The sequence below is a fragment of the Syngnathoides biaculeatus genome, chromosome 11, assembly GCF_019802595.1.
Source record: "Syngnathoides biaculeatus isolate LvHL_M chromosome 11, ASM1980259v1, whole genome shotgun sequence".
Lineage (NCBI taxonomy): Eukaryota > Metazoa > Chordata > Actinopteri > Syngnathiformes > Syngnathidae > Syngnathoides > Syngnathoides biaculeatus.
Window position 1 is genome coordinate 25722438 of NC_084650.1, and position 15683 is coordinate 25738120.

Consider the following 15683-nt stretch of genomic DNA (forward strand, 5'->3'; position numbering starts at 1 on the left):
TTATTTAAATTTATTTTAAAATTGCAGTTGGGTAGAACAGTTTTAAAGTGACGGAAGAAAGCAAAAGGGAGAGACTGACTAAATATAGGAAGAGAAGATAAAGACAGGACATTAGCTACAAGAAAGATGAGGAAAGCAAGTCATTACTTGCATTGTACGATGACAATCAAAATTAAATTTGTGATGTATTTTTTTTTTATTTTTACCAATATAATTCATGTAAAAGCAGATATAAATATTCATAGTGAAGAGACTTAACTGATCCCAGTACTTCATCAGTGCCTTTTATTTCAAATGCAGCTGTATAATGCATTTTGGAGCAGACGATTTCGAGCCCATACATAAAATTTAGCTGGGATAAGCTCCGGCACTCCCGCGACCCTTGTGAGTATAAGCGGTTTTGAAAATGGATAATATTAACATGCATAATACAGTATCGGGAACCAGTAACTAAACCTGATGGCCGCCGCCTCTAGATGTCGCTCTTCATGTTTTTTTACATTACATTTGAGCACCACAGAGCAAGTGACCATGACGTAACAACACTACGCAATTCTCGCGACCTAAAATGGCGACCCTCGACCAGCATCACTAGTTTTGTGTTTATCCTCCGTTTTGCAAATGACTGATCGTATTCAATCTTTACTGTTGGACAGAGTCAAGGTAACCGGTTTATTTGTTAAATGTGAGCAAAGTATAAAAACAATTCGGCTATGCCTTGGAAGTGCGACACAAATTTACATGATCACATTTACAAACGTCTTTATGTGTTATTGGACTGCGTTGATCCTGGAGACATTTCTGTTCATCTTTTCGATATGAATCGTTTACGTATGTGCCGTGCTGCAGGTTGAGTCATGACCGAGCAGAGCAACGGTAACACCGGTGTGGAGGGCGTCGTGGATCTCGATGAGCCCAAGAAGATGACCCGAGAGGACTGGAGGAAGAAGAAGGAACTCGAGGAACAGCGAAAGCTGGGAAATGCTCCCGCTGAAGTGGACGAGGAGGGCAAGTAAGTTGAATTAAAACTAAACGCTAAGTAAAAACCTGAGCATTCATTGTGCAGTGTTTGTGTTCTGTTCTACTGTCTGATTTGTTGTTTTTAGTGGCTATATCCATCCATCCATTTTCTTAGCCGCTTATCCTCACAAGGGTCCCGGGGAGTGCTGGAGCCTATCCCAGCTATCATCGGGCAGGAGGCAGGGTACACCCAGAACTAGTTGCCAACCAATCGCAGGGCGATTGGAGACAAAAAAAACAGTTGCACTCACAATCACACCTAGGGGTAATTTACTGTCCAATTAATGTTATATGTTTCTGGGATGTGGAGGGAAACCAGAGTGCCTGGAGAAAACCCACACAAGCACGGGGAGAGCATGCAAACTCCACACAGGGAGGGCTGGGATTGAACCCGGGTCCTCAGAACAGTGAGGCCAACGCTTTACAGCTGTGCCACCGTGTCGCCAATATTGTTAGATATTATTCTCATTTTATCTCTCCCACAAGCTTTAAACACGTAAACTGAGTTAAAACATACTTTTTGTTTTCTGCAAATATGACACAAAAAAGTGAATGAAACGTATGTTTAAACCAAGATATTTGCACAAACTATGTAATTTCAGCCAATGAATGTTTGTTAACATAATGCTGTATATAATACAAAACACCAAAGACAGGGTGATGGTAATGTAGCCCTTGAAAGAATTGCTACTTTAACATGCACAGACCGGAAACGCATGCAAACAGCATTCCATACTCACAGGCGCATACTCTGTGGAACTAGCAAATACTGTATTGAAATGACAATGTGATACTGTATCACACTGAAGAGGGGTCCTCATCTTGCCCTGAATTTCGCTGTATGAAGACCTTAAATGAACCTCAGTGCTGCCGAGCATGTTGTGACCCAACATTATACTACGCTGAAAGCGGCTGGCTGTTAATTCAGACTTGCCCGTGTATTGTAAAAGCGCATGAAAGCAATTGCTAAAAAATGTGATGCAGCATTGACACAAATGATGGACCACAATATAGTGGGGGAATTCTGTGCTGTTTTTGTGTATTCATAGAACTAAGTCATTAGCAATCGGCCTAGAGCTTCATTGAGTTTTCTTTTTCACTGCTTTTCCAGGGATATAAACCCGCACATCCCACAGTATATTTCCTCTGTACCGTGGTATATTGACCCATCCAAAAGGCCTACACTTAAACATCAAAGGCCACAGAGGGAACTTCAGGAGAATTATTCTGCCATTGGAGAGTGGTATAAAAGAGGAGTGCAAGAGGTGAGATGCAACAAGCTACTCATTTCATTAAAAAAAGAGAACTTTTATGGGAATTAACTCATGTCCAATTTACAAACAGAACAGCGTTTCGACAAAATTTCGCAAAGGTGCATGTGAAAACTGTGGCGCAATGACACACAAGAAGAAAGACTGCTTGGAGGTGAAATGACAGTCTTCCATTTAAAGAAGTGTTGCTCTGAGCCCATTTAAACAATGAGTTTTATGCTTGCAGCGACCCAGAAAAGTTGGGGCAAAATTCACAGGCACAGCCATTGCTCCAGATGAACATTCTCAGGTCCAACTCAAACTGGATTATGACGGGAAGAGAGATCGCTGGAATGGCTACGACCCCGAGGAACACCAGCGAATAGTGGAGGAGTATGCCAAAGTGGATCTGGTAAATGGTCTCATCAGTTAAATGTTTGTGGAGTTTGGGAGAAATCATGTTCACCAGTACAGTGCTACATTGAAATCATATTGTGTTTTACTCACTGTATTTTTCCCCATCTGGCTAATTACTTATCTATTTAATTAAACATTGTTTCTTTGACTATTTGTTACCTTCGCAGGCTAAAAGGACACTGAAGGCTCACAAACTTCAGGATGAGTTGGCCTCAGGGAAGCTGGACCAGTCGGTGAGCTTTCTTGATCCTCTGGCTAATCAGCTTGTCGTTTTGTCCCCAAACTTACTACGGAAAGCAGATCTTATATGTGGTATCTTTTCTTTGCAGGAGCGGGAACATGACAGCGAAGATGAGGATGAAGATAAATACGCAGACGATATTGACATGCCCGGTCAGAACTTCGACTCCAAGAGACGAATCACTGTCAGGAATTTGCGTATCAGAGAAGACACAGCTAAGGTAAGAGGCAGATGACCAAAATGTTTATAATTCTGTGACTGGAGAACCTAGTTGTTGTTGTCCCCAAGAATTGAATGCACTGCATATGGTAATTTATATAACTGAAGTCTTCCTCACTGAATAGATGTGATCTTCACACTGTATTGTAGTATTGTGTGCGTCTATTAATACGAATTTCTGTTTTCCACAGTACTTGAGGAATCTCGATCCAAACTCTGCTTACTACGATCCAAAGACACGAGCAATGAGAGAGAACCCGTACTCCAGTACCGGCATGAACCCAGATGAGTAAGTTAATGGAAATAATAAATTTATATACGAATTACTTTGAAAGAAAATAAATTCAAAAATTTCAGGCTCAGACTATAAAACTATCATGAAAGTACCCTAATTTCCTGCCTACAGAGCGCACCGGATTATAAGCCTCACCCAGTACATTTGTAAAGGAAATACCAATTGGTACATACATAAGCCGCACCTGTGTAAAAGCCACAAGTGCCCACATTGAAACCCACACTGAAACTCGAGATATTTACAAAGAAAGACGGTTCACATAAAGACTTCGAAGTTTTAATACCTTATCTTAACAACAACACGGTAGGACGAACAGAGCCGGTTAAAAAAAAAAAAAACATACCTAAATCGCTGAGACGTGGCAGTAACACAGCAGAAACACGCTAGCGCGGTGCTAATGCTAGCACAGCACTATCGGGGCTTGTTTAAAAAAAAAAAAAAAAAAACCTTCATTTCCTTTCGGCTTGTCCCGATTAGAGGTCGCCACAGAGTGTCATCTTTTTCCATATAAGCCAATCTCGTTCATCTTCCTCTCTAACACCCACAGTCTTCATGTCCTCCCTCACAACATCTATCATCCTTTTCTTTGGTCTTCCTCTCGCTCTTTTGCCTGGCGGCTCCATCCTCAGCACCCTTCTACCAACATACTCACTCTCTCGCCTCTGGACATGTCCAAACCATCGAAGTCTGCTCTCGCTAACCTTGTCTCCAAAACATGCAACTTTGGCTGTCCATCTAATGAGCTCATTTGTAATCCTATCCAACCTGCTCACTCCGAGCGACAACCTCAACGTCTTCATTTCTGGTACATCAAGTTCTGCTTCCTGTTGTTTCTTCAGTGCCAAAAAAAAACATAAAAACATACCGGTAATAATCACTGAGATACGGCATTAACACAGCAGCACTACGCTAGCACAGCGCAAACGCTAGCGCAGCAATAACAGAGTCAGTTAAGAAAATAAAAAAAAACATACCGGTAAAAATCACTGAGACGCAGCAGTAACACAGCAGTAACACGCTCGCGCGGCAGTAACAGGTCCGGTTAAAAAAAGAAAAACATACCGGTAAAAATCACTGAGACACGGCAGTCACACAGCAGCAACACGCGAGCACAGCGCTAATGCTAGCGCAGCGGTAACGGCCGGTTAAAAAGAAACATACCGGTAAAATTCACTTCCTCGGTACATATTCAACTGGTCTCACGGTATACTGCAACCTCAATTATATGGAATAGGGGTGTGGCTGGTTTATTTATTACATTTTATTTTAAGTGTATTTCATTTGCCCCTCCGTTGATCTCCAACGACATTCTGTCTGTTTACAGAGTGGGATATGCTGGAGACAACTTTGCCCGTTATAGTGGTGACACCATCACCATGGCTCAAACACAAAGTAAGTCACTGAAACCACCGATATTTGGCATCATTCACAATAGTTAAGTAACGGTGCGGTCCTTTCGTCCTGTAGGCCACTGGATTGGACATTTCTGGTACTTTATGAGGAAAAAAAAAAATCATGTTTTGGAGAGCGGGGGAGGGGGCTTTTTTTCATGTCATGAAAAGAATTAAAAAGACTTCATAGGGTTTCGTAATTCATCAAAGGATTAAAAGCTGCATCAACGAATGTTAGCCTCGATTGATAGCACGTGTCTACGGTATCTTGAAGTGTTAAATCCGCTCTTCTGCTAGTGTTTGCTTGGGAAGCCTATGAGAGGGGCTCTGAAGTGCATCTGCAGGCTGACCCGACCAAGCTCGAGCTGCTTCATCGATCATTCAAGGTCAAGAAAGAAGACTTCAAAGAGCAACAGAGGGAGAGCATTCTGGAAAAGGTATCCTGCTTGCATTTAATCTCCTGAAATTTATTAATGAGTAGCAATGACACAATGGGGTCGAAAGCTGTTGAGATTGGATCAAAATACAAAGGGCCTGATTTACTCAGATCCTAAATAGAAGGTTCTTAATTGTCTGTTTACTCACTCCAATAGATTGCGTCAACTGTTAATACTAGGGGGAGACATTTTTGCAGTTTCGATACTTGTTACTGCTTTCTAATTAACATGGTTATTTTTGTTGCTGGTATTTCAAAATAAGCAAAATTTTGCAGCACTGTGCACCTGCTTTCAGGCGTGGTACTCAAAGATGCCAAGCCGGTGATCAAAAATCATCTTAGGCTTGATCAATAACATTGTGCTTGCTAAATTCTAGTATTTGCAATACTCCGCACAGAACAGGGAAAATGAACTGAGCGGCAATTATGCAAATTTGGCAGATGCAATTCTGGCTGCGTGTGATTAGTAGTTCCGCTTCCACATCTATTTTCTCAAGCAATTATGTTTGCAGCTATTTTTGCTTGTGCAAACCTTTAATTAATTAGGACCTTAAAGGTCAAGTGTCATGAAATGGATGATTTTTAGTATGTTATTAATGAAAAAACGGCAGGCAGTATGGACCCATCTGTTTTTTCACCACAAAACATGATTTTGACGTATATGGCTTTATGTACTTCTCTCAATGAAAATCCTCTCGAGGGATTTGTTTTTGACAAAAAAATAGGAAGTGACGTTGGAGGCAGTAGCGTGCTCAGGCGGACTTGTTTGTTTCTATTAGCTTTACCTGCAGGAAGATAGCTCGTTGTTCTTTCCTATCAGCCAAAATGCTGGCTCGTTGCATTGCTGGATATTGCTCGAACGCTCGGGAGGATGGATTTACCCTTTATAAGTTTCCAACAGACCCGGTTCGTCGTGAAAAATGGATTGCACGGGTGCAAAGAACGAGAGCTTTGTGGATTCCAAATGACAGGTAGATGTGTATACAGCTAGTAAAAAACAATAATAGTTTGGGGGGGGGGAGACCATATAATCAGTCTCTCATAATGTAACAAAAGATCCGCGTACATATGATAGAGGCGCTAAATGTGTCTATGTGCGTGTCGGACAGCTACCACGTCAAGCTTGCTGGCGAAGGCTTCCGCGTCGGGCTCGCCGGTGAAGGCTTCCACGTCGTGCCTCGTGGACAAGCACAGCTTCGGCCGGGGTGGCTCATACATACTGTCTGGGAGTCTGTTGTTAGAAGTAATCCGCATATCATCTAAATATGGCTCAATAGGGTAATATTGCCCTGGCCACTTTACTTGATTGTGAGATGTTCTCTTCTTCGAAAAGAGCTTCCGTGCCTGAAGTGGCGTGTCCCATAGTAGGGGCCACAGCGTGTTTTCAATGTCCGGGGGGACGTCACGGACAGTAGATGCAGCCATTCTGGCGACCACTTGGATGTCGAATGACACTTCCGCAACTTTGCGCATGGATGACGCGCTCTCCGCTCATATGTATTTTTTTCATATGGACATTGAAGTGAATAATGTTATGTGTTTTTCATTTCAATATCCATTTTAGAATCTATATAGGGATGACACTTGACCTTTAAATTGTGAGTTGTCAACCATAATTGATGTAAAGGGTTAGGACACATTGGACTGTATCATACGTTTGTTTTTAAAAGGTTGCGTGGGTTTTCTCTGGCTAGTTCCAACTTCCTCTGGGTATTTTAATTTCCTCGCACATTCCAAGTACATGCTTGTTTACTTAAATAGAGACACTAAATTGTCCTTACTTGGGAATGTGTCTGGGTATGTGGAGTTCCTCCCACATTCTAAAGATATGTATGTTAACTTAATTGATGACTATACAGTAAGTTGTCCTTAGTTGGGAATATGCATGTGTACTGCGAATGGTTGTCTGACTGTATCTTCCTGTGATTGACTGGTAATTGGTCCAGGAGTTAGCCTGCCTCTTGCTCAATATATATGTGTGTGTGTGTGTGTGTATATATATATATATATATATATATATATATATATATATATATATATATATATATATATATATGTGTGTATCCTTTATGAAAATGTTGTTGCACTCTCATGGTCATATTCCCACAAGACAAGATTTAGGTGTTGTAATATGACTCTTCTTGTGTTTTTATTAGTATGGAGGCCAGGAGCACTTGGACGCACCCCCGCGGGAGTTGCTGTTGGCTCAGACGGAGGACTACGTTGAGTATTCTCGTCATGGCGCAGTATTGAAAGGTCTCGAGAAAGCTGTTGCACGCTCCAAGTATGAAGAAGACGTACTCATCAACAACCACACTGTAAGGATGGCTGTGCACACTTTGACGGGCTGGGACTAACATCTGTCTTTATTGATCAAAATGAGGACTGAGCGAGTTTGGAAAGTAGTGTAATTTAAAAAAAAAAAAAAGTCCAATATTGTGATTTATTTTCCAAATATTTTCACATTGCTCTCTTCTGTTACAATTAATGTTGGGAATGATAAACGGTTATGACCGGATATCCCTTGTTTAAAGTGAGAGATGCAATTGTATCGGTAGAAGATTCCTCAACTGATCCAAAATCCACCAGGAATCCGTAGATACATTGACCCGGGAATTGCGGAGGGGCTCTGCTTCGGTTGCATAGAACTTAACAGTTTTCATCTACGAAAACAGACCCAAGAGCTCTCATGCTGTGTGTTGTTCATTAATGTAATTTTTACAATCAAAAACAGGAGTGTTGAACAGGAGCAACACTAATCGAACTAAATTTGTCAGTAGCGTCACTGTTTTCAACAATTTTTTTTTTAAAGTTAGCTTTCTTGATCAGAGAAAGATAGCAAAACAGATGCTACATTTCCCACGAAACTTGTAAACGAAGTTGAAACAAAGAGGTCAAAACAATGTGTTGTAAATGTGACACGACAAAACAGTATCGTGAAGAAGAAGCAGGACATTGATTGAATAACATCCCTTTTGTTAATTTTGTTTTGTTGGGTGTACTGTTTTTTTTTTTTCATGTGTGCATGATTGTGAGTGAGATATAACTGAGATGGTGACATGAGAAGCTCGTCTTTTTGGCTTTTGAGATTTGATATTTACATTCTGTTACATCACAGTGTCTGTTTGAATTTGATTACTTGTGCAGCCCTAACCAAAGTTCTGTGCTTCTCAGTGTATCTGGGGCTCCTACTGGAAGGACGGTTTCTGGGGATACAAATGTTGCCACTCCATGGTCAAACAAAGTTACTGCACAGGAGAGACCGGCATTGGAATTGTGAGTACTGAGGAGGGCACTGACGGGGTTTTTCTGGGAAACATCAACCCTGTTAATGTATGCACTTTTGTTTTTTTTGTTGAAGAGCAACACTGAGTGTGTTCCATTTGAAGAGGGTGTGAAGAAGCTGCAAGAGGAGGACGATCACCCCAAGACTTTGCTGCAGGTAAGAGATAGTAATGTGTACGGTAGCGAAGACGGAGAATGCGATAGGATAGTCACTAACAATGTTCCCTATAAGTTGCGCCATTGTGCACTTGTAGCACATTCTCAGCGCAAATGAAAACTGATCCATCAGTGAACCACAGCCTGACTTTTTTTTTTTTCCAACACGGAAGCAGCGTCTTCTGCTAGTTTACCTGACTCCGCCCCCCTCTGGCTCATAAAGGGGTACACTCATAATTACAAACACCACCAGTGCTTCACTTAGCAAGACAGTCTGGGCAACGTAGAGCAAAGAGTGTTAGACATGCTTCTTGTGTTAACTCTCAATAATAATGGTAAAAGTAAAAAAAAAAATGCTGTTGCTTTAATGAATGTCGGGGTATGCGAGTAATGGAAGAAAAAGTCGTGAAATTGGACGAGATTTTCTCTTTTCTGAATTAAAAAAAAAAAGAAAAAAAGTCTGGTCTGAAGCCAAAGTAGAAAGTACAGGATGAGATGGTGTATAATGTTAAAATTTCACCTTGGCACAGCCTGATCAAGGATGAAAGCACAGATAATACGGTGCATAAATAGCTAATTCTGTATTTTAAATATAGGAGGAAACATAACATTAACCTTAAAACGGTTTTGGAGCATCATTGAGCTTTCATGCATTGCTAAAGATATTCTGCCAGCAATAATTCAGTTTTACACCAAGAAAAACAGACAGGGGTATCATTGTGGGTTAAAACAAAAAATGAAACCAAGTTGCAAGCGACCTTTCAAATTTATAGTTCATAGTTGGCTTGGTTTAGTTAGCAATGTATTTTTTTGTTTGTTGACATATTCATTGTAAGTTTGCAAAAACACAAAACTGTTCTTATAAATGCTGTAATCCGAATGAGCCATGTAACTTCAATGGCTGACACCTATCTGACCACAGTGCATACGTCTGAAGTTGCTCAGAGTGGTCAAAGGGGGCGCTCACAGGTTTAGTGTGTTTGCTCAGACACGTAAAAAATTAGACGGAAGTTTGTTCAAAAAAATATATATATATATGTAATTTTTTTTAAATATAGCAAGATTCATTGGAAGCTGATAGGCTTAATCAGCATTCTGTCATCTACTCTTGTAGAGTGGATGAAAATTACTTTTTGTAGCTGGAGCTTTAATGACCCACTTTATTCGGTGATCAGTATCACTTGATAAAATTCTTAATGTGTTCTTCCTTTTGCCTTTGTCTGCAACCACCAGATGCACCAAGAAAAGATGAAAGAGAAGAAGAAAAAGAAGAGGAAAAGGAACAAGAAGCATGTCAGTAGTGATAGCAAGAAGCATGTCAGTAGTGATAGCAGTGAATCAGAGGATGAAGAGAAAAAGAAAGAGAAGCTGAAAAAGGTAAAGTGTTTGCTTAGAGGCTCTGTACTGTGTACAGTCGTCTGAACCCTTTCTTCCCCCCCAGGCACTGGAAGCAGAAGACAAGCGAGTGAAGCATGTGGAAGCAATGATGCAGCTGGATGAGAGAAAGAGGCCGTACCACAGCCTGCAGGAAGTGAAGGCCCCCACTGAGGAGGAGATAGAGGCCTTCCGCATGAAACGCTGCCGGCCCGATGATCCCATGGCTTCCTTTCTTGGACAATGATCTCCCCCTGGTTCCCGTTGCCCCATCAAAAAGGACTCTCGCAGGACTCTCAAGTCAAGGACTTTCCCAGAGCTGTTGCTCGGTGAAACAATGTCGTACACACAATATACTCAAGTTCCGCCTCACAAACGACAGCGAGTCCTCACAAATGACTGCAAGTTTGCCATTTATGATTGGGCATTTGTGGTTTATGGAAGACAAATTGACAGTTTCATCCGTTTTGAACACATGCAGTCATACAAAAACGCTCCCACAGTTAACAGTTAAATGCAATTATGGATTCAGGCATTTTTTTTCCTCATGAAATTGCTTTGTGGATTTTTTTTTTTCATTTTTTTTGTTAAGACAAAAAAACCAGCCTTCATCAACAGTGCAAATAGATCAGACCACAGTGTATTTAAATTCATAGAACAATTTTCTCATTAAAATCCCCCTTTGTAAGTATGTCATGTATATTAAGTCCATTAATCGCGGGTGAGCAGGAACCTATCCCAGCTGACTGGGTAAAAGACGGTGTACACCCTGGACTGGTTTCCCGCCAATCACAGGGCACATATAAATAACCATTCACACTCACATCTATACATAATTTAGTTTTCAGTTAACCAAAAAGCTGATATACCCAGGAAAAAATTCACAAAACTAGTGGGCAACCAGCCAACACCATGCAGGAAGTCTGGAGCTGTGATTTGAACCTTCAAAATCACGACACATTAATTGACTGTAAACTGGTGTGCTTTGGTTATAGTTTTGGAAAAGTGACAAATATTATGTTTCCAGTAACAGTCAAATTAATTTTCAGAAAACCAAGACAGTGATGTTATTTAAAAGTTCTGTACAAATGTTACAATTTCTGGTCATGTGGTTTCTGTTTGAATGCAGCGGTAACTGAACACGCGCATCAGCCCAACAGCTGGTTCATGTATCACAGTGACAATGCATCAGGTATCATTTGTACACTTCTTAAGGATGCAAAGATGTTGCACTTCAAGGTTAGAAACAAATGTTTGTATTAAGCAGTCCTAGTTAAAAAAAAAAAAAACATCATTGCTTGAACTGTGCAAAAACTTGCACTCACTCGAAATTAATGACATCATGGTGAAAGCATTTGTTGTCTTTTCTGGGGCTGAGAAGCTGGGCGGATATTATGGACTCTGAGTCACGGAGTTGCACATTTCCTTTCGGTGCTTCTCCGAAAGAATACACTGACCTGTCTCGGAGGAAAAAAATTATGAAAGAACAATTGCTATCTGGTGCAGAAAACGGACTGCGAGTCTTGAAAGAGCCTGTCATCATTTTCAACTAGTGAGTTCCTTATTTATTGATTAACATTGAATTGTTTCTCATGCAGACCTGCTTGTTTTATCTGTCTGAGCTTGCATGTTTTTCAGGACTTGACTAAAATACCACATTTTCTCAATCCTTTCATGACTCCTTAGTGGCCAGTATGCTTCATGTGTGCGTGATAACCTGTCTGCTATCGATAATCCACTCCCAATCGATGTATTCGCCACCCAAAAAAGGACGCAACATCACGATCCACTCCTCTGATGTGGTCTGTAGCCTGCCAGGTCCAGTGGGCCCTGCGGGGAATCCAGGAGCCCCCGGGTCACCCGGGGCAATGGGACCAATGGGGGTGCCTGGGAAGGATGGTCCAGATGGACAGGATGGAAATAAAGGAGAAAAAGGAGATGGAGGTACTTGAGACTTTGGGAAGTCTGTTTCCTGCTGATCATGTGTCAAACGGGTCCCGGAAGCTCAAGAACAAGTCAATAGCAACAGTAGATTAAGGTGTTTGGCATTTACAGTGAACATATACAGTATATTTTGTTTGTGAAGCATACCATTCTATCTTATCCTTTTATACAACTGCTTATCCTCACAAGGGTAGCAGGAGTGCTGGAGCCTAGCCCAGCTAACTTCGGACAAAAGGCGGACTACACCCTGAACTGGTCGTATCATTCAGTCACGTCATGTAAAATCAAAAATATCTTGCTTGTGATATATAGTCATAGCTCTATGGTTTACAATATTCTGTAGTTGTTCCCTTGCATATGGGAAAGGCCACAGTTGCAGATAGAAATTTCACTTTTTTTTTTCTTTTTTTTTTTTATTATTTTTTTTTTTGTGCTGGGAGAAAAACAAAAAACACAGAGGAGGGGCTGTTGACCGCACCGCTGTTTTGTTTTTTTTTTGTTTTTTTTCAATATTGCAGAGTACTGTAATTCTAGAAATGCTCCTGAAGTCCAAACTAACAGGTCAACACAATGCTGCAGGGGTGTGACAGCGAGTGCATGACAAATGATTGACACCATCAATTATGTCTTCTCTCTCTGATAAGATATTCTTCCCCAGTAGAAGTCCCCCTTCAACTTATTCTTTGGGGAGAAGGAAATCGATAAAGAAAAACGTAACTCGGCAAATGACCGGACAGCATACATTTATATAATCGTTTCATTTCATGTCTGTGATGATGATCAATGATGTCTGCCATCTGGAAGTATCCTGCCACATTTTTCATTGAAATATTATGAACTAGTATGTAATTCTTACAACTGTATAAACATTTACTGTATATGTTTCAGCTTCATCTCTCTTTTTTTTTTTTTTCCATCAGGTGATCAAGGGAGGCTTGGAAACTCAGGGAAACCGGGTTTAAAAGGTCGTGCGGGCCTCATTGGCAAGGCTGGACCTCGGGGACTAAAGGGCCAGCGGGGGTCACCGGGGCTGGCTGGACAGAGGGGACAGAAAGGCGATGAGGGGGACGTGGGTCAGAGAGGAGAAACGGGGGGATGCGATTGCGGCACGGCCGGTCGCTCAGCTTTCTCGGTGGCCGTGTCAAAGAGTTACCCCAAAGAACGAATGCCCATCCGCTTCAGCCGCATCTTGCTCAACGAGGGCAACCACTACAATGCGAGCAGTGGGAAGTTTGTGTGTGCCATCCCCGGAATCTATTACTTCACCTATGACATCACTGTGGCCAACAAGCACCTCGCCATCGGGCTGGTGCACAATGGACAGTACAAGATTAAGACGTTTGACGCAAATACAGGCAACCACGATGTGGCGTCTGGTTCCACTGTCCTCCATTTGCAGCACCTAGACCAGGTCTGGTTGCAGATCTTTTACTCAGAGCAAAATGGACTCTTCTTTGATCCGTTCTGGACTGACAGCACCTTCACGGGGTTCCTCATTTACGCTGATCAGGATGACACAAGAGCTCATTTAAAGGATTCCACTTGATATTTCAATTCACTGAATTCTTTATCTCCATCCTTTATTTTTTTAACATCTGCTTCTGTGAAATTTAACATTCAAGTCAGTGGAATCCAAAACTATATACAGCATATTTTTGATTGGCTTCCCACAAATTCCAGCATTGAAAGATATCACACTAAACTAAAAATGTAAACAATTTCAATTTTACACCGTATAATACAGTTTTAAGTTATTTTTCAAGTTAAAAAATGGTTGATTCAATTACAAGGTAATACTTTTTTTAATTGTAAAAAAAACACATATTTTGACATGTACAACTTTTTTTTTTAAGTTGATTAACCTATAAGCTATTGGTTATTTTCTGTAAAAAAAAAAAAAAAAAAAGGTACATAAAAAGTTCACTATTTTGCTTTTATGACTTATTTTTCTTTTTTTTTTTTTTTACCCCAACATTATCAATATAATCAACTGCAACATGTTTACTTCTACTTACTACTACTACTTCTACCTTTACTGAAAGGGTTTTAGCACATGACAAAGTTTGACTCTTTTTCACCCCGTGAAAAAAGGTTTGGAGATAAATGACAGCAGATGGCACTAAAAACAATCATCACTAAACCACATTTGAAAACAATGACTAAAAGTGAGGAAACGTTTACATTATTGTGTGAATGTTCAAGACCATTCCTCCATCATATACTGTGCCAAAATTTTCATTTTTCTTAATATTCTCCCAAATTTAACTGTTTTATTTTTTCAACATTGTTCCAACTGATTTCAAATATTCTCATTTCTAATTATTCACATCATTCACTAGGTAATCTTAGCAACTATTCCAAATTCCCCAAATTCTTGCATTTCCCCACTTTGGAAACCATTCCATCCATCCCTTTTCTTTGCCGCTTATCCTCACAAGGGCCACGGGGTGTGCTGGAGCCTATCCCAGCTGTCAACGGGCAGGAGGCGGGGTACACCCTGAACTGGTTGCCAGCCAATCGCAGGGCACATGGAGACAGACAACACTGGCACTCACAATCACACCGAGGGGCAATTTAGAGTATCCAATAAATGTTGCATGTTTTTGGGATGTGGGAGGAAACCAGAGTGCCCGGGAAACCCACGGAGACGCGGGGAGAACATCCAAACTCCACACAGGCGGGTCCGGGATCAAACCTGGGACCTCAGAACTGTGAGGCCAACGTTTTACCAGCTGCCCCACCGTGCCACCAAAGCATTGTACTTCAGCCTATTTGTGAATTAATTTATAAGGAACTATTCACGTTCCCCAAATGTCAACTTTTCCCAAGACATTCTCAAATGAATACAGACACAGTATTTTACATATGATTCCCCACTTCCTTCTGTATTTCTGAACTGATTCAAACTAACTTCAAACTCTTCAGCTCACACAATTTCACAATAAAACTAACAAATTAAGAGATAGGCCTATATTTTATGCACTTACCTCATTGTACATTTTTTGACCAATTCAAACTTAACATATGGCATATAGAACAATCATTCCTGTCCATGTTGCAGTTCACTTTTTGCATTTCATCTTTAGATATCTCATTTTGCCGACTGGTTAGGACATTGGCCTCGCAGTTATGAGGACCGAGGTTCAAATCCGGCCTCCCCTGTGTGGTGTTTCCATGTTCTCCCTGTGCCAGTGCGGGTTGTCTTTGGGTACTCCAATTTCCTTCCATTTCCGAAAAACATGAATGGTAGGTTAATTGATGATTCTAACACTCCACGACTCTAGTAGGAGTCCATCTGAGATTGAGTCATTGTTTGTTCATACGTGCCCTGGGATTGGCTGCCCACAAGTTCAGGGTGTACCCCGCCTCTCACCCGAACATCACTGGGATAGGCTCCAGCATACCCGGGACCCTGGTGAGGATAAGCGGTAAAGAACATGGATGGATAGATCGACTAAGGCTGCTGCAAAACAGAACTGGGTTACAGAACACCATATTATGTTCCCACTGCCAGTTAAAATGCATTATAATGCCTCCACAAGTGGTCAAACTATTATTATTATTAATATTGGGCAAAAAGAAATAATTCATTAATTAGGTTAGGCCCTTGACGATGAGTTATTAGACCTCTTGGAATTCCTCACTACTTGACTGG

The 15683-nt window shown here is 41.1% G+C and overlaps 2 protein-coding genes across 4 annotated transcripts; both read left to right on the forward strand.

The window, feature by feature from the left end:
* The first annotated feature begins 521 nt into the window (after positions 1-521).
* Positions 522-10775, forward strand: slu7 (SLU7 homolog, splicing factor). 2 transcript variants are annotated; one of them, XM_061836004.1, is made up of 15 exons: positions 522-663; positions 850-1012; positions 2132-2285; positions 2365-2445; positions 2518-2682; positions 2855-2920; positions 3017-3148; positions 3339-3436; positions 4767-4834; positions 5131-5270; positions 7426-7587; positions 8444-8545; positions 8631-8711; positions 9944-10087; positions 10152-10775. In XM_061836004.1, the coding sequence occupies exons 2-15, from the start codon at positions 858-860 to the stop codon at positions 10329-10331; spliced, it is 1728 nt and encodes a 575-aa protein (XP_061691988.1). In that variant the 5' UTR covers positions 522-663; positions 850-857; the 3' UTR covers positions 10332-10775. The 2 variants fall into 2 exon arrangements, with proteins under 2 accessions (XP_061691988.1, XP_061691986.1); XM_061836002.1 differs by having other exon boundaries at positions 2855-3148.
* Positions 10776-10911: 136 nt separating this feature from the next.
* Positions 10912-13856, forward strand: c1qtnf2 (C1q and TNF related 2). 2 transcript variants are annotated; one of them, XM_061836005.1, is made up of 3 exons: positions 10912-11636; positions 11895-12028; positions 12949-13856. In XM_061836005.1, the coding sequence occupies exons 1-3, from the start codon at positions 11479-11481 to the stop codon at positions 13572-13574; spliced, it is 918 nt and encodes a 305-aa protein (XP_061691989.1). In that variant the 5' UTR covers positions 10912-11478; the 3' UTR covers positions 13575-13856. The 2 variants fall into 2 exon arrangements, with proteins under 2 accessions (XP_061691989.1, XP_061691990.1); XM_061836006.1 differs by having other exon boundaries at positions 11519-11636; positions 11771-12028.
* Positions 13857-15683: the final 1827 nt, after the last annotated feature.

Bases quoted from the DNA above. Each gene is read 5' to 3' on its own strand.
- slu7 (XM_061836002.1), top strand. From the start codon at position 858: ATGACCGAGCAGAGCAACGGTAACACCGGTGTGGAGGGCGTCGTGGAT. The intron at 2,446-2,517 runs GTGAAATGACAG...TTATGCTTGCAG, and splicing joins AGAAGAAAGACTGCTTGGAG to CGACCCAGAAAAGTTGGGGC. The intron at 4,835-5,130 runs GTAAGTCACTGA...CTCTTCTGCTAG, and splicing joins CACCATGGCTCAAACACAAA to TGTTTGCTTGGGAAGCCTAT.
- c1qtnf2 (XM_061836005.1), top strand. From the start codon at position 11,479: ATGGACTCTGAGTCACGGAGTTGCACATTTCCTTTCGGTGCTTCTCCG. The intron at 11,637-11,894 runs GTGAGTTCCTTA...TGTGGTCTGTAG, and splicing joins CCTGTCATCATTTTCAACTA to CCTGCCAGGTCCAGTGGGCC. The intron at 12,029-12,948 runs GTACTTGAGACT...TTTTTCCATCAG, and splicing joins AGGAGAAAAAGGAGATGGAG to GTGATCAAGGGAGGCTTGGA.